This window comes from Rhinolophus sinicus, chromosome 5 (assembly GCF_057876585.1).
Source record: "Rhinolophus sinicus isolate RSI-liver-muscle chromosome 5, RSI-T2T, whole genome shotgun sequence".
Lineage (NCBI taxonomy): Eukaryota > Metazoa > Chordata > Mammalia > Chiroptera > Rhinolophidae > Rhinolophus > Rhinolophus sinicus.
In genome coordinates, this window is record NC_142505.1 from 40,213,173 (window position 1) to 40,230,791 (window position 17,619).

The 17,619-nt window shown below is 51.3% G+C and overlaps 1 protein-coding gene across 3 annotated transcripts in view; it reads right to left on the bottom strand.

The window, feature by feature from the left end:
• GRIP2 (glutamate receptor interacting protein 2) overlaps window positions 1-17,619 on the bottom strand; it is a 90,604-nt gene that overhangs the window by 3,026 nt on the left and 69,959 nt on the right. For all 3 annotated transcript variants that reach the window (XM_074312946.2, XM_019747028.3, XM_019747038.3), the window contains exons 12-23: window positions 16,518-16,704; window positions 15,894-16,039; window positions 15,102-15,182; window positions 12,921-12,987; window positions 12,671-12,816; window positions 11,382-11,526; window positions 9,217-9,356; window positions 8,408-8,587; window positions 7,225-7,399; window positions 5,466-5,571; window positions 1,635-1,778; window positions 692-838 (exon numbers count right to left, since the gene is read on the bottom strand). In XM_074312946.2, coding sequence (XP_074169047.2) covers window positions 692-838; window positions 1,635-1,778; window positions 5,466-5,571; window positions 7,225-7,399; window positions 8,408-8,587; window positions 9,217-9,356; window positions 11,382-11,526; window positions 12,671-12,816; window positions 12,921-12,987; window positions 15,102-15,182; window positions 15,894-16,039; window positions 16,518-16,704 — 1,664 coding nt within the window. The remainder of the gene's footprint in view (window positions 1-691; window positions 839-1,634; window positions 1,779-5,465; window positions 5,572-7,224; window positions 7,400-8,407; window positions 8,588-9,216; window positions 9,357-11,381; window positions 11,527-12,670; window positions 12,817-12,920; window positions 12,988-15,101; window positions 15,183-15,893; window positions 16,040-16,517; window positions 16,705-17,619) is intronic.

Below are 17,619 nucleotides of genomic sequence, written 5' to 3' on the forward strand. Positions count from 1 at the left end.
CAAACAAGGGGTACTAGGTTTTCATTTCTAATGGAATGGAAAAGTTTCTTTTTAAGACAAATTTAAATTGAAAAACTTTGTCAATTTAGAGAAAACGTGTATTCAGTAAATTTAGCACAAATATGGCAGACATCACACCAAGGAAACAAAAGTAGCTGGGGCATGGGAAACGTGGTTCACGGTGGCTGGGCCAGTGTGCCCATAGCTTTTCATCGTCTCACCCACACATCCCAGCATCCCTTGCAGCTGGTAAGGTCACATGACTAGTTCTGGCCAATAGGCTGTGAAGGGGAGTGACAGGTGAAGGCAGTAGAAAACCCATGTGCGATTTTCCAGTCTGGTTTTCAATGTTGTGGAGTCTGAGATACTGACAAGAGGGTGGAGCCTCCCTCAGCACAGGAGGAGTAAGGTTCATGCCGGCCCACACTGGACACATGGTATCAGTAATAAATCATTGTTCATGTGTGTTAAGCCACTGAGATTCCGGGGTTGGTAGTTACTGCAACATAACTGAGCTTACTCTGACTAACACAACTGGTGTCATTCCCCTTTCACAGATGAAGAAGCTGGGGCTCCGAGAGGGGAGGTGACCTGCCCAAGGCCACTCAGCCAGGGTTCTAGAAGTGGAGGCTCTTTCCCCACCCTAGGGCTAGGAAAGGCCCCTGCATCTGTGCCCCTGCTGCAGCATTACCTGGAGGACCCTGTCAAAGGGCTGGAGGCCTCCACGCTGGGCTGGCCCCTCAGGGCGCACAGTGTGGACATAGACACCTTTCTCCAGGAGGCCGTCTGAGATGCTAAAACCAAAGTCATTCCTCATGGGGTCCTTGTGGAGGGTCACCTGAGAGCAGAGGGGGAGGAGCTGAGCTTTGTCCCCAGCCTCCCACCGTAGCCAGAATCTCTTGGTCATGCATTCCATGCCTCTGGGACCCAGCCCTAGTCCCCTCGCCCGGTGGCGCTCCCCACGCATAAGGCCTGCGCCCACGTAGCACCCACTCCCCTTCTGCTCCTCAGCAGATCCCCCTGGTCACAGTACTCAGTCACAACGGGGGCCCTTAGGAAGGGGCTTCCTTTTCAGTTCTTTTCAATCCTCTTGCCTCTGTCCAGGAGACGGTCTCGGTGGGGCACCCATGTTTGGGGCACCTCTACCACTTGCTCATCTCCCAATTTAGCAAAGAGCTGGCTTCAAGCTCAGAGGTCTCTGAGGGCTACTGGGTGAGAGGTTTCTATCTCTTCTGTGTTTTTTTTTTTCTATATAGATGGCAAAAAAGCTGGTTTCTTATTTAAGGTAGTGATATATATACACACATACATATACTCGTATATACACATATAACATATAGAAGCCTTTATATTTTATATATACACACACAATAACTTAAGTGGGGGAAAAAGTAAGTCTACTTAAATAAAAATAATAATAGCTCAGTGTGAATCACGGGTGTGTGTGTGTGTGTGTGTGTGTGTGTGTGTGTGTGTGTGTGTGTATGATGGGAGTTTTGGGAAACCAGTGCAAAATCTCCATTTCATGGTGGGGAATGAAACCCAGAGAGGGGCGAGCCCATCTGGAGCCTACGGTGAATCCTAATGGCAGCAGGACACATGCCAGGCCTCCTGCGCCCACCCTCAGCACCCACCTTATGCATCTCCAAGGGTGTTGGCAACAGCAGCTCCTGCATCTCTTCAGGGGAAGCTTGTACCTCCCGGCCCCTCCGCCAGGGTTGGTGGCTAGGCCTGCCCTCAAGGGCCATGCTCTGCACGGTGCCCGTCATGATGGATGCCTGCAGGGACACAGCCCTTCACTTAGGGACTCACTGCGTTCACAGTCAGTATCTGTGGACACCTACTATGCGCCAGCCTTCAAGGTCACAATGGTGAACAGAGTAGATATGATGCCGCCTTTCTGGGGCTCTCAGGATTGATCAGTCACACTAGAGATCAGAATAATCACCATTGGCGCTGAATCAGCACCTACTCTGTGCTGGGCTCAGTTCTAAGCACTTTATACATAGAACTCATTTTATGCTCTACAATATTACGAGAGGCAAATACCATCATTTCTTTTCCATTTTACAGAGGAGGAAACTGAGGCTTAGAGAGACTGAGATTTGAACTCAGAGTCTGGCTCCCAAGTCGAGGGTCTTAACCACTCTGCTCCCTTGTGAATTGCCAAAATAAATAAGATAAAATTACACACAGCAGTAAATATCACAGAGGCCAGGTACATGGAAGGTGAGGGCCGAGGACAGAGAATCCGGTCTGGTATGAGAGGCTCCTGAGCTGGGATCTGAAAGATGAGCAAGAAGAGGAGTGGGAGGAAGAGAGGCCCCTGCAGGCAGAGAGAACGGCATGTGCAAGGCCCCCACGATGGGGAATCTGGAAGGTTGGAGGGGGTGCCCAGAATGAGGCTGGGATGTGAGAGTTCAAACCTGCACACCCCGTGGACCACAGTGAGAAACGTCCCAAGAGCAACGGGAACACTGAAGGATTTATGGTGGTGGGGATGGGGGACAGGGTCAGGTTTGTGGATTTAGAAATCTGATCTTCCACCTGCTGCATGGAGACTGGACTACAGAAGTGGGCATGGAAGCGGGGAAGGACACCTGTCAGGGACCATGTACGTATTCAAGCAAAAGAAGACCATGGCCTGGACAGGAGTGGTGACAGTGGGGAAGAGCAGAAGGAGCAGAGTTAGGATCATGTGTCAGAGGTAAATCAAAGGTGTGTTCCGGGAAGGGCAGGCAGAATCATAAACGCGGTGCTCTAAGCTGAAAGCAGCAAGTTTGTGGCCCTGAGGGAAATGTATTCATGTTCACACTGGGAAATCCACAGACGGGGTAAATGGACTGCTGGGGTTGGTGGGATGGGATGATGTACTTCTTACATATGATATTATACAATTTCCTAGGCACAGAGCTAGGTCCCCAGCCTAGAAACTTCTCTCTTGCTGGCCATCACAGTATCTGAGTTTCTACTATGAATGTAAGGTTCTATCTGATATTGGGGCTGAGAGTTTTGGTCTTTTAGAGGTCCCCTAAGGGAAGGCAGATTATGATATCAATTGTCTTAGGGTCAAACTGTTGGATTGGGTGAGGAGGAGGAGAGGAAAATGGGAGGGGACATTGAACAAGGAGGCACAGAGGCACCTTTCTCAACTCTTACAACTGGTCCTCACCTGACTGGAGAGCCAGGGTCCAAAAGAGAAGACCAGAGACTCAGAATCTTCTGATAATAGAATCATTAAAAAATGAAATCAGAGTATCATAGACTCTTGGACCCCTAGAATTGTAGAATTCTAGGACTTCCTTTTACGATGCAAACTGAGCTGATACAGAAAGCTTGTGTCTCCCTCCAAATTTGATGATAAATTAATTTTTTTTAAATAAGTACTTTCAAAGCCAGAAAAAATTTTGGAGACAAGCATGAGCAGGAGTAGAACTATTTGGCCTATGGAGCCAAATGGAGCCAGATATGCATGTTAGTAGCTGGGGTACCCATTCAGGGAAAAGCAGAGAGCTAGGGGAGTACCATCCACTTTTGAATGGGGATGAGAGATGTCTGCTTGCCAGCACAGGGTTTCAGAAAGGAGCCACGAGGACTGGAATGGGCTGGGGAAACCATTTGTGAGAAACCAGGAACTTTCATGTGCCTCTGTAAGAGCACAGGGCCAGACTCTGCCTTCCACAAATAGTGTAATAAAAACACCCAGGTGAGGGAGTACGACCTACCTCTGGAAACATGGAAAGTGCAAGCTGAGCAGTTGGCCCTAAGATCCCAGTTTAAAAGGTTGAACCTCCTTCAGTACAATGACCCCAACAGCCAAGGGCTCATCAAAGATCCTGCCTTGACTCGTTGGACCTACCCAAGATCAGCAAATGTCTACCTCAATTTCAGACCCACTCCCAAGACCTCGCTCTTAGGAGCTATGATTAAAATTGGGCCTCTCTTCTTCTGGTATTACATTTTCAAAACTGACAGAAATTGGAAAGAAAAACTTATCCAGGAAGGAAAATTGGATCGAAAGGATTTAACAACTCATATTAAGTCTGAGTTGATGGCAATGATGACTATATATATTATTGTTTAAATAAATCTTTCATTATTGTGTTTCCCCAAAAATAAGATCTAGCTGGACCATCAGGTCTAATGTGTCTTTTGGAGCAAAAATTAATATAAGACCCAGTCTTATTTTACTGTAATATAAGACCAGGTCTATAATATGATATGATATGATATAATATAAAATATAATATAATTAATATGATATATATAATATAATACCAGGTCTTATATTAATTTTTGGTCCGGCTATGTCTTATTTTCGGGGAAGCACTGTAATCATTAAAAACAAAAAACACCAAGCTGAGAAATTCATGTGAAAGACTGGTCTGAAATTGATGAAGTTCAAAAGCCCCGGCAAAGACCTATGAGGCACTACCTCAGAGATGCTTCCACAACACAGAGCACATGTGCGGTGCCTCCAGGAGTAACCACTGCTGAAAACAAGCTCAGTGGTGAAATAAAAAGTCCACCTGCCCACAGACACAACAGACAAATGAATTCGTACCCAGAGAACTAGAAAAAAAAAAAAAGATGTCAAAAGAAACTTTAAAATAAGTCAGCTTAAAATATGTAGAAAAATAAGAAAACGAAAAGCAGGCATTTAGAAAAAAGACCGTGAAAAACGATAAGAAATGATAGAAATAAAAGATGTAGCAGTTGAAATACAATATTTAGGAAATCAGGGTTAACCAGTAGACTAACTTTAGCCAAGGAGAGAATGAATGATTGGGAAGACAGACTATGGAAAGCAACCAGAACACAGTGCAGAGAAAATGTGAAGAAAAAGTGGAAGGTTAAGCGATTGCTCTCAGGGTATGATGGAGCTTCAGAAGTGACCCAGCTGGATCCTCCCTACATCCTCCCGGGCAGCCTGTTCCATCGTGGGCAATGCTGACCTCACACAAAGCTGCATTCACCTCTTGGCTCCTCTAGTTCCTCATATAACATCATTATAACTGATGTCGACGCCCACACGTTTCCACAGGGCAGGCCCACAATCACATCTGCATATGGCACATGCACACACAGACACCAAAAGTACCCCTATGCGTCCAAATGTGCACACTCAGACACACGTGTCTTGAACTGACACTCAGCAGTTGTGCATGCATGAGCGTACTCGCACGCATGCACAGACATGGTCCCAATGCACACACAATGATGCCAGACATGTGCACACACTCCGACGTGCCAACCACAATGCTCTCAGTCATACTTGCACACATGTCCATGCACAGTCTGCACGTGTGTGAAGACATCCTTACAGGGAGGGTGCCAGGTGAGTGCACGCATATACATTACATGTGAGCACAATCCCATAACATGCTTGCCTCCAATGGGCAAACACACTACGGTGTCCACTCGTGGGTGCCCCCCATGCAGGCCGTCAGGGCAGGGGCCCGTACCTCCAGTTCCCTCAGCAGCTCTGACTGACCACACGACTCCAGGTCTTCGAGGGCTTCCCCGAACACACTCCAGAAGCCCTCCTCTCGGGTGGGGCCGGGGGCCGGGCTGTAACGTAGGAACCAGAGAGCGTCAACTCCTGGCAGACGGGTGGGCGGGCAGGCAGGCTGGGGCCTGAGGAGTCTTCTAAATGGCCATCAGCGTTGGACTTGAGGGGCCAGAGTGTGGGCGGGCGGGCAGGCGGGCGGGCAGGCGGGCATCCTCAGTGGCAGTGCTGGGGCCCCAGGGCAGTGGTAGGTGACACAGAATGGGGGGAGGACGCAGTTAGGGGCGACCAAGACTGCCGGTGGCCAGTTAAAACAGGGGCAGATGAGACGGGGTGGAGAGCGGTGACACAGGACGCCTGGGAAGAGAGACAGACGGACAGACAGACAGACAAAGAGGAGATCCATGGTGTAGCCCCAGAGGACAGTCCCTGGCCCCACCCACACACATGTCATCATAGGACAGTGACAGGGACAGAGCTGGAGCCAGTAAGGACACAGATGAATGGAAAGGATGGAGTATTTGTTCTGGGGGAAGGGTTGAAACCACCGTATAACTTCCATTACGGGTTGTCTGAGCCCTTTATCAGCTCTAAAATCCAGTCTCATTAGAAAGATAACAAATCACATTTTCACACTTCAGAGTTCACAAAGCCATCTGCTAGCTACAATGTCCTGGTTATTTATAAAGTGTGTTATGGTTTGCAAAGCATTTTCTCTCTTACCTTTGCAGGCAGGCTTTCCTTTCTTAGGGAGCCTCAGAGACAATGATGCAAAATAGTTGCCTCCTCCCTTTCTCATTTTAAAGGTGAGAAGACTGAGGCTGAAGGACATTTCCTCCATTCAAGTCAATTCAACAAACATTCTGAGCCAGGCCCTCTACCGGGCATACGGGCTTGGAGGTAAGTAAGGCCTGGCCCCTATTCCCAAGGAGCTGAGGATTCATTTGCAAAGCGTGTATGAGCACGTGCTGGTGCCAAGGACTGAGCTAGGGGTGCCACACAGAAGAGACAACAGCCGGGTAATTAAGCAGGTGGACACGAGATGGCCCGTGTCACTAGGAGCCTCACGCAGGCAGCTGAGGGAGGGAAGCTATTCCAGAGGCAGTGGAATTTGAGCTGGTGTTTGAAGGATGAGTAGGTGTTGGCCAGGAGAGGAGAAGGAAAGGTGTTCTGGGCAGAGGGAACTGCCTGACCGAAAGCACAGACACAGGAAGGGGGTGGCTAGGGCTAGGGGAGGAACAGCATTCTTCCAGAGCCAGCTCTCCGCAGGAGCCTGCTCCTCCAGGATACAGGCTGAGTCTTGTAAAGCCAACACCACAAAACCCACTACATCCATGGCCCAGGGCTGTGCCTGTGACCCCAAGTTGCCCTTGCAGGAGGAGGTCATCAAGCAATCTGGGCTAAGTCAGGAGGGTTTGGGTTCAAGTTCTGAGTCTGCTGCTGGACTTTTGAGAACAGTAGGCTACCAGACTTGGGAAGGGCAAACCAGGCTGCTTCCCTACCTCCACACCTTTGCCCCTGCTGTGCCCTCCTCCACCAAGCATGCTCTTTTCCATAGTCTGCTCAATGCGTCTTCTCTTCTCTCAGGAGGTGACCCTCCTCGGGAGTCAGTCTTCCATTGCCCCCACCACTTTGGCGCAGGAACTAACCACCCTCACCCGTCCTAGCCAAGAGACCATGACTATCTCCTTCCTCATGGCGTTCCCACCACAGACCTAGATGGTGGCTCCCAGGCCTCATCTTCCTCCTCCTCAGGGAAGCTCTCGTCAGCAGGGGCTGGGGTATAGCTCGTCCTCCGGGGCTCAGTGCGTGGGGGGCTGCTTCTCAGTCGGCTGGGCCGCCACTCCTGGGGGGTCACACCCCGGGTTGTTGCCTGTGGAGTATAGGAACCTGGCGGATGGAGAGAGGGGGCATCTGCATCCTCTCTGTGCCCTTAGCATGCCTTCCTTCCTGCTCCATTTCTAGCAGTGCTGGGTGACCCGGGGCAGAGGTCTTTGCCCTCTCTGGGCCTGCATGACTACCCAGAGGGCCCTGAGGGCCTCCGCCACCCAGGTCCCTGCCCCGGAAATGCTCAGATCTCCTGATCATCTGGTAGAAGAGTTAATGCTCAGGGCTCCAGGATCCTGCCCCAGACTGAGAGGGAAGTTCAATGTTTTGACCGTCTCTCTCTGTCTCTCCCTGCCTTTGAGACTTTTGAAGGTTCTGCCCCAGAGGGTGAGCTGAGACATGCTGGCTCAAAATGGGGAAGCTGAGACGCAGAGAATGAGGACCAGGGCTGGGAGCCACCTGAGGCCACCTAGAGGACTCACTCCACTAGTTCCCTGAGCTGGACCTTGGGGAGTCTCTGTGGTTCTGGGTCACAGAGGTCAGGTCAGCCACAGGATTCAAACGCACCCCCCATCCCCCGAGGTCACCCATGGGTCTCAACATGCATGGGCAGGGGAACTCGTGTCCTAGGAGAGCACCCTGGAGGTGTCCACCCCATGCTGGGTTTTGTAGGATTGGGTGGATGGGGGCTTTCTGCCTTTCTATCTTCAATTGGATGCAATGAACACTGATTGAGCACCTGCTATGTGCGGGGTATCGGGCTAGGAATGAGAGGCACCGCAGAATTAAGACCAGTGTGGTCTCTAACCTCAAGCTGGGGTGCTGCGGTGCTGTGAACACTAATCACAAGATGTATGAAGGCCTGTGGTCCACGCTCTGAGAAGTGAAGGGCCCTGAGAATGGCTAACAGGGCCTAATAGGGCCTGTCTTCAGGAAAAGTGACCCTAAAGGACAGAGCTAGGAGAGGAGGAGTAAGGAGGATTAGGCAGAGGAAACAGCCTCTGCAAAGGCCTGGTAGTTGGGGAGACCCAGAGAGAGCATGCAGTTTGTCCAAGGGCTCTGAGGTGTTACCTGGACCCCCAAAGCCACCCTCCGTGGCCGAGCTGTCCCAGGACTCCACAGCGCTGTCCACACTGGGCATAGCAGGCGAGAACCGGGCTGCCAGCCGGCCTCCTTTGAGCAGCTCTGGTGGGTCCTCATCTGCATCGCTGGTCTCGCTGAAGCTGCCTGATGTGTGGGGTGGGAGGGGGCCTAGGAGGAAAATGGGGATGTCACCGCCACTGGCCTAGGACCTTGGAGACACAGAGATGCTCAGCCAGCTTCAGTTTTCCCACTTGAATCTGGTTTGAGAATTCACAGGCACTAAGCTTCCCACACCTGCTGCTAGGCAGTCTGATATGGGGGGTGCCACACTAATAGGCAAACGTGTTTCACGGACAGGAGCACTGAGGCTCGGGGAGGCTGAGCATCATGGCCAAGGTCACAAGGTGAGCAACAGTGGAGCCCAGATTAGAAAAAAGGCTCCAAGGCTCAGGTTCCTTCCACTGCACTTGGAAGTCCCCCTATCAAGGTACGAGGACAAATACAGAGGAAACTAAGGAATGTACAAGTTATAGCCACAAGGTACGACAAGCAGCCTTGAGAGGCAGGAGGTGAGGAAGAGCAGGGTTCAGACCCAGACTCTGCCCCGCCCCAGCTGTGTGACCTTGGGCCTATCACTCCCCCCTCTGAGTCTTATCTCCTTAGCTTTCCCAGGTATCCTCCCATAGGGCTTAGCAAGGATTCTATGAGGTTGGGTACACAAAGCCTGGCATAGAGGCACAGAGGGGCCTCCCTTCCTAAAAGGGCTACATGGTCCCAGGGCGCAAGGTGAGGCTCACGGTCTAGCTGCTTCTTGATCTTCAGTGTGACGGTCTCACCAGCCACCTGCAGGAGGTGGATGGCCTCACTCAGTGGCCGGCCCTTGAGGCTTACGCTGTTGATGGCCAGGATACGGTCTCCAACATGGATAGCGCCAGTCCTGAGGAGGAGGCAGAGGGCAGAGCATGGGAGCTGGACACTCAGGGCTTCAGAGTGGGGGTCTACCCTGGAGGAACCAGGAACCCCAAGGCACAAGCCTGGCTGACCTCACTTAAACCCAGCTGCCAAAAAAAGCAAATGTGATCATGAGTTGCATTAATGGAGATATAAAGTCTAGAATCTGGGAGGGGATTATCCTGCCTAACTTTAAAGTTAGGCTCTGGAACCAGTGTCAAGCATGAATTTTGAACATGGTTTGAATCCCATATACTTGCTGCCAAATACTAGCTACGTGATCTTGGGATAGTTTCTTAACTTCCCTGAGTCTTAGTTCCTCCATCTGTAAAGTGGGGGTGATAATACTTATTTTATTGAATTATTATTGAATAATGGATGGGTGAGATGGATTCACCCAGCAGAAATACATGGACAGGCAGCTTTCCTCTCTCAGTTTCCCCACTTAGAGAATGAACATAATCCCTAGGGCCCAGTGGTTTTCTACCTAAATACTATTAGAATGACCTGAGGAGCTTTTTAAAAAACACAGGTGCCTGACCCCCACCCTTGACCAATTAAATAGCATCTGTCGGGGTGGGGCTGGGGAAGGTGATTCTGAGAAGCAACCAGGACTGAGGGTGGGAGAGAACCTGCAGCAGCTGCTGAGAATGCACCTGACCCAGGTGGGGGAGAAAGAGGCAGAGGACTGGGGTAAGGAGGTCTTGAACCCCAAATATAGATGTTGCCCCAAGGTAGGAACTCACAGGGGGTCAAACCCTGTGTGCCGGTGAGTCCAGCATTGCTGGGCAAGCTCCCCCAGGGCCCGGAGGAGTGAGTGAGTCAGAGAATGGCGGGTTCAGGGAGGGAGATCAGAGCTGGGCTGTCCACAGGTGGCTACTGGGCCCCTGAAATGTGCTGGCCCGAATTGAGATGTGCTGGAAGTACAAAATACACACCAGATTCTGAACACATAGTATGAATAATAGAATAGAAAATATTTTGTGAATAATTTTTATATTGATTACATGTTGGAATACTCGTATATTTAAGATTCATTTTATTTGTTTCTTTTTACTTTTCTAATGTGGCTACTAACTAGAACGGTTATAAATAAATTTGTGGCTCAAAGTATATTGCAGTTGGACAGAGCCTAGCTAGATCAGCCTGGCAAAGGGAGGGGGAATTGTTTGTTGAGTCCCCGATACCCAGTACCCAGTAAATGCCGGAGTTGATAAAGACATTTGAGGTCAGAATGGTCCACACTGGCCTCTTCAGTCTTCCATATGTCCAACAGGGGGCGCTCCAGGAGCGGTGACACCAACAGGGAAGTGTCCTGGGGGAGCTTCAGAATCCCTTCCATCATCCCTCCTGCTGCATCCCACCACCTGTGGCTCCTCTTCCAGGGACCCATCTTGTCCCTTCAGCCTGGTCAGGCTCCCCCTTCACAGCCAGCTCCTCTCAGTGCAGGGAGCTCACTGCACAGCTGACAGAAGGCTCCGTCTCATCCACACTGGGATGGCTTCCCTTTGAATACTGTGGGGCCCCTTCCACCTCTGGGCCACAGATTTGCCTGCTTCCCCAAAGAACTGGAGAGCCTGGAACAGCCCCCTTCTCACAGCCTCCCAGCTGCCACAGTTTTGGCGACACTTTCCAGAGGGAGAGGATAGCAGGGGGCAGACCCCAGTGTGCCAGGAAAAGCCCAGGCTGTGCTGGGACCAGGTACTAGGACACAGGCCCTGTACTATGAAAGCACAGCAGGTGCTTCAAAAAGGCTCAGTGCTGACTTTCCAGAGAGGGGTCAGAGGGATGAGCACAATTGAGCCACACTGACCTGGAGCCAGGAGGTCTGCTGGGACTGGGCCACCTCTGCAGAACTAAGGCTCAGGGAGGAAGGGGCAGGTCCTATATTCCCCAGAGCATCGATGTTGGAACAAAGGTCAGAATCCAGCTTTGCTGATCCCAAAGACCAGCGCCTGCCCCAGGAGCGTCCCCAGCCCACGCCATCTGTCCCCATAGAGCCCCAGCTCACCTCTCTGCCAAACCACGCTTCGTGAGGCCCGAGATGACAATGGGGTCAAAAGGCTCCTCTGTGCCCGAGATGGTGATGCCCAGAGGGCCCCCATAGCGTTTCAACTCCACTGTGTAGCTGATGGCACCTGTCGTCTCCTGCTCATCTGCAAGGGTGATGCCCATCAGGGTTGGGGTCCTGTGGGCAGGGCCCAGGAGCTGGGCACCCCCAGCCACCTGAAGCCTTGGTGCACTTACTCACTCACTCATACATATCCATTCCCTCATCCACTAATTCACACATTCACTAGTTCTCTGCCTTCAGATGGTGCAACCTGGGGACCCCAAGGCCATCTTCTGCCTCCAGAAATGTTTACTTCCACACAAACACCACTTAGAAGAAGAAAGAAAAGAACCATGGAACCAACATTTTAAAATATAGATTTCACACACCACACCAAATAAAAACAATAATGATGGTGATAATGATAATCATGATAAGAAGAAACCAGATTTCCAGCTTTTCTTAAAAAAAAAGATTTCCAGCTTTTTTTTTAAAAAAAAAAAGGAAAGGAAGGAAGGAAAGAAAGAAAGAGAAAGAAAAGAGAGAGAGAGAGAGAGAGAGAGAGAGAGAGAGAGAGAGAGAGAGAGAGAAGGAAGGAAGGAAGGAAGGAAGGAAGGAAGGAAGGAAGGAAGGAAGGAAGGAAGAAAGAAAGAGGGAAAGAAAGAAGGAAAGAGAGAGAAAACTCAGCCCACAAGTGGCGCTCTTTCCCAGGGTAGGAGCTGGCGGCTGCCGCTGTGAATAAGGGATTTGCTCTTCAGGGGCCACAGGCCTCGCTCCTCCTTTTTGACTCCCGACCTGTATCATTTTTCTTACTGTCTGTCTAGTTCATTCACTTATGTCACCTGTCTGGCCTCAGATGTGTCCGAGTTTGCAGCATTTGCTCATTTTCTCACCCACTCACCCACGCAGTGGTGCTTCCCATCCTTCATTCACACCCCACCCACTCATCTGCTCACAACTGCTCCCCGTGGGTCTCCTCTGCCACGCTCTGGGCAGGGCGTGGGAGATCCAGACAGTGACTCAAACCCCCCACCAACCTCGTAAGGGCCCCAGACCCCAGGGACAGTGACAAGTCTGTAGTGCTACCCTTCCCTACATCTGTCCATTCAAGGAGTCTCCACCAGCCGGGACTTGGGTGGCACATACCACCAGCTCTCCTTGACCAGAGGGAGCCCTGAATCACAAGCTGGGAACTCAGTGGTCGGGGGCTGGACCTCGCAGGTGGCAGGGAGGGGTGGGGGCCGTACCAGAGTTGTCCTCGTCCTTCCGGATCTTTAGCTTCACCAGGTCCTCACACTGACGCAGGATCTGCACAGCATCCTCCATAGCGCAGTTGTCCAGGCGGATATTGTCGATGGCCAGCAGCTTGTCGCCTGGCTCAAGGGTGCCCGTCCTGCATGAGCAGGGGTGGTGGGCAGGAGGAATCCTGGCACAGGCTGGTGCTGTACCCACACCCATTGCCTACTCCCCCAGCCCCAGCCCCAGGCACACCCCTACCTGTGTGCCACACTGCCTTTCTTGATGTCAGAGATGGTCAGAGGCTCCCCTCGCTTCCTGCTGGCCGCTGGAAGAAGACAGGCCATGACTCTGACCTTTGATGGTCTCAGCCTTGGTGGGGGGAGGGGGAGCAGGATTGGGGCATGGACTTGGAGCCACACATCCTACTCTCACTGCTGCCTGGGTGGGTGGCTGTGAGCAAATCAGCTCACCTGTCTGTCCTCAGTTTTCCCTCTGCAAAATGGGAATAATGCCACAGACCTCATAGGGATATATATCATGAGATGAAACTAGACAAGGCAGGCAGAAAATCTATCATGGCTTCTGGCACATATTAAGTGCTCAATCCCATCAGCCCCTTTTCCCTCTTGCTCAGCCCATCCCCCAGCAAACTATAAACTGCTTGAGGGGCTGTGTCTGGCTGGTGTCCGTGCAGCCAGCACCTGGCACAGCGCCAGGACCTAGAACTGTGGTGACTCTTCTACAGTGGACTTCTTCCTTCCCCGGCTGCAGGGAGTGCTGGCTGCTGACGGCTCACAGATGGATCCCGCTTTGGAAACTGCCTTTAGCCAAGAGAGCAGCCTCACCCAAGTAATGCCCTTCCCGGGTGCAGCCTACATCCAATGACTGGTCCATGAGGTGGGGCAAAGGCCCGGCTCCCAGCCTCAGCTCAGGACAATTCTAGGGCCTCCCAGATGAGAGCTCTCCATGGGACTGGCTGAGACTCTACAGCGACCGCATCGCAGCCCAACTTCTCCCTGTGCCCAGTCCTGTGTCCCTCACTGCTCACAGGTGTTGATCCCGAGAAGCCCTCCTCAGTGATCCCCTGCTTGTAACTCTATGTTTGAGAAACTGTTTCCTGGGGAACGTGACCTAAGACAATGAGTGTCACATGAGTGGCTACGTTTTCTTGCCTAAAGAATCCATCTGAGCTAATGGGTTTTTCCATTAGTGACCAGGCTGTAGGAGCCCCTTCTTGCATGTATGGCATCTTGACAGATGAGACAAAGGTGCCTGTTCCAATTAGTCTGTTAAGAAAATTGTAAGTCTACTTTGAATGGGCACCCTTGTGACATGTACAACCTGTGCAACTGCACCTGGTGGTCCTGCCCAGAGGTTTCTGGGCTGGAAGCAGCTTCTCTCCTCCTAGATTGCTTAAACTCCTACTTCTATCGACTGCAGAGTCTATCGACTGCAGAGTCTGCAGCAGCAGCCACACTTCTGGACAGTTGCCCCTCCATCAAGCCCCAAGTGGGACTGGAGGACTGGTCGTCTATTCTCAGAGGCAGGCCTTGGAGAATGGTGTCCCAGCATCCCTTGCCTGACCCACCAATATGTGTGCTGCCTGGCCAGAATGGATACCTGCCAGGAGGTCACCTCAGCAAGGCAGTGGGGCGGTGATGCTGTGGCCAGGTGAGTGGGGTCTCCGCCCTCCTCATCCCAGCATCTTTCCTCTCAGGCTTCCCAGGACGGATCTGTGCTAAGCTAGATGCTAGTCAGCCTCATTCTCTCTCCTCATTGATTCATCCTATACTCGTTCATTCATTCATTCAATAAACATTTACTGAGTTCCTACTATGTGCCAGGGCTGGAAGGGAAGGAACATAGATGTTCAAGGAGCAGCCAGCAGGCCAGCAGTGGCTGGAGGCGTGTGATCGAGAGAGATATCGGAGGTGAAGTCAGTGGTCAAGGAAACCAGATCACAGAGCACCCCCAGCCCTGAGGACTTCAGCTTTCACCGAGAGTGAGATGGGAGCCATGGGAGAGTTCTGGACGTTCTTATGCTTCTGTGGTCTGCCTTTCTCTTTTCATTCTTCAGTCCCTCCCTTTCATTCCTTTGACAAACATGAATTAGGGCCTCTTCTGGGCCCTGGGCACACAGAAGTAGACAGAAAACAAAACCCCGCCCATTTGTTTCTTGCCTCACAAGCCACTTCACCCCAGCGGGAGACCCAACGGGCTTGGGGACTCCCAATGTGCAGAACAGGAAATCAAGGCTTTGAGAAGTTCCAGTCCCGCCTGAGGACGCAGCTGGGCATTGCAGTGGGGAGAGAACACCTCCCTCCAGGAACCGTCCCCCTGGGCCAGGCAGTGTGCTTTCTCCCCGCGGGTGGGTTTACTCTGCTCTCAGGGGCAGGTGGGGATGGCACCACAGGGACAGTATGGCGGAAGGGGACTCACAGCTGATGGTGATGCCCAGCTCCACACCACGCCTCTTAGGCAGCTTCACGTGGAACGTACCACTGCTCGGGATGACAGACTCTGGGTACAAAGAGACAGGGACCCATGTGAGACTCAGCTCCACATCCATTCTGGTCTTGCTGGGAGAGACCCCACAAAGTCACTTCCCTAACCCCATCCTGGTTCTCCACTTGACAGATGAGGAAACTGAAGCAGGTGAGCTCACAGATTGGTCCAAGACAACCAATCCACCCCGTCAGAGTAGACTCGGGCCTGGAACCCCAGCTTGGGATTCCCATAGCCCAACCCAATGCAAATCAAATCCAGTGACGATTTCCTGAGCACCTACTACGGGCCAGGCCTTAGCTGGGTGTTTTCACATGATTTAGCTCATCTAATGCAAGAAACATCCCCTGTAGTGGAAGGATTCTATTCACTATTTTACAATTGGGGATACTGAGGGGGAAGGCAGTGTCCTGTCCAAGGTCACAGAACGTCCCAATCCCTGGACTAGAATTCTAACCCAGGTTATTGTTTGGGGGTCTTTGCCTAAACCCCGCAGAGGGGCATTTTCAGCCCCACTCTGCCCTCCGTAGGTCCGTGTTCCAGTGCAAAATCCTTCATCAAGCCTCACACCGGCCTGTGGACTCTCCCGCAGCCCCCGGGCCCCGCCAGTGCCTTCCTTCCCACTCTTAGTGCTCAGGCACCTTTGCACCAGGCAAGAGCAGGACAAAGACAGGAGGGAGCGCAGGGTCCCAAAACATGAGGAGGAGGCCAGGGGCACTCACTCACCTGCCACATCAAACTCGATCTCCAGCACGACCTTGTGGGCCAGTGCAGCATCCCTCAGCAGCTGGTTGGCCTCCTCCATTGTCCCATCCTCAGTGGCAATGCCATTGATGGACAGGACACGGTCCCCAACCTGCAGCAGTCCACACCTGAACCCCAGGTAGCCAGGTAGAGAGAAGAAGCTCCATCACCATCACAGCTCCATTGGGAGAGAGGAACACTGTACAGGGGCAAGCCTGGGGCGTGACTCTCAGCCCTGTCCTATGCCAGCTGCAGATCCTTGGGCAATTTATCATGCGACTCTGGCTATGGGCGTGACATTGATGTTTCTTTGTCCAATGGAGATGATGCCATGACTTATGAGTTGTATGTACAGAGGACGCTGACTCTAGACAGACAGGGGTTCATGTCCTGTCCTGGGTCACTTGTGAGCTGTGTGACCCTGGGCAAGTGAATCAGCTTCGCTATACCTCGGTTTCCTCACCTATAAATGGGGCATATGACGATTAAGTGAGATATGCTTGTGAAGCCAGGCTTTGTGTGTGAATTGGTTTCTTTGGCTGTCCGTGAGCCCCCTGAATTGAAGAGTGGCAGGCCCCGTGGGGAGGTGTCAGGTAGTAGGCTCACCTCTCTGCTGGGCTGTCGGGTTCGATGAAGCGCACAAGGGGTGGGGAGGACAGGGTCTCGGTCGCGAAGATGCCACCCTGGAGCTGGAGGCCAAAGCCGCTGAGGGGGTCGCCGCAGAGCACGACCTCCGTGGTCTCCGTGTGCACGATCTGCCCACCTGGTCCCACTGTACTGGAGGCCAGGGACACTGCAGGGTAGGTGGGCATGGCACTGAGGGGGGCCAGCCCAGCTAGGCCTTCCTGCAGAACCAACCCACCCCCGGGCGCACGGACCTGGAGTCAGAGGGGCAAATGAGTGGGAGTCCTGACTCGCCCAGAGGCTGGCCGAGTCACAGCCCATTTGGAGACTCAGTTTCCTCATCTATACAATGGAGTTGTGATTTTCACGTGGCAGGGCTGTGGCAAGGATTAAGGAAGACGGCTCCCGGGATTGTCATGTTGGAACAGAGGTTCTGAGGGTCGGTGATATTATGTTATGTCATATGCCATGTTAGCTTAGCTATGTTATAATACTATTACATACTGTAGTACATAGTATGTTATTTTTGGTAACAGCTTTATTGAGATACAATTTACCTACCTCACCATCACCACAATCAAGATTAGAATATTTTCATCATCTTAAAAGAAATCCTATTCCCTTTAGCTATAGTCCCAAATCCTTACATCTCTATCAGCCCTAAGCAACACTAATTTATTTTCTTCTCTATAGATCTGCCTATTCTGGACATTTCATATACATGGAATCACATAATATATGCTCTTTTGTGTCTGGCTTCTTTTGCTCAGCATAATGTTTTCCAGGTTGTAGCATAATGTAGCACATATCAAAATTTCATTCCTTTTTAAGGCTGAATAATATTCTGTCATATGAATATGCCACATTTGTTTATCCATTCATCTGTTAATGGACATCTGGGTTGTTTCCACCTTTTGGCTATTATGAACAATGCTGCTATGAATCTTCATGGATAAGTTTTTGGGTGTACATGACATATGATTTCATTTTTCTTAGGCAAAGATCTAGATGCAGAATTCCTTGGTCATATGATAACTTTATATATAGCTTTTTGACATATTATGTTACTTAGTATATATTGTGT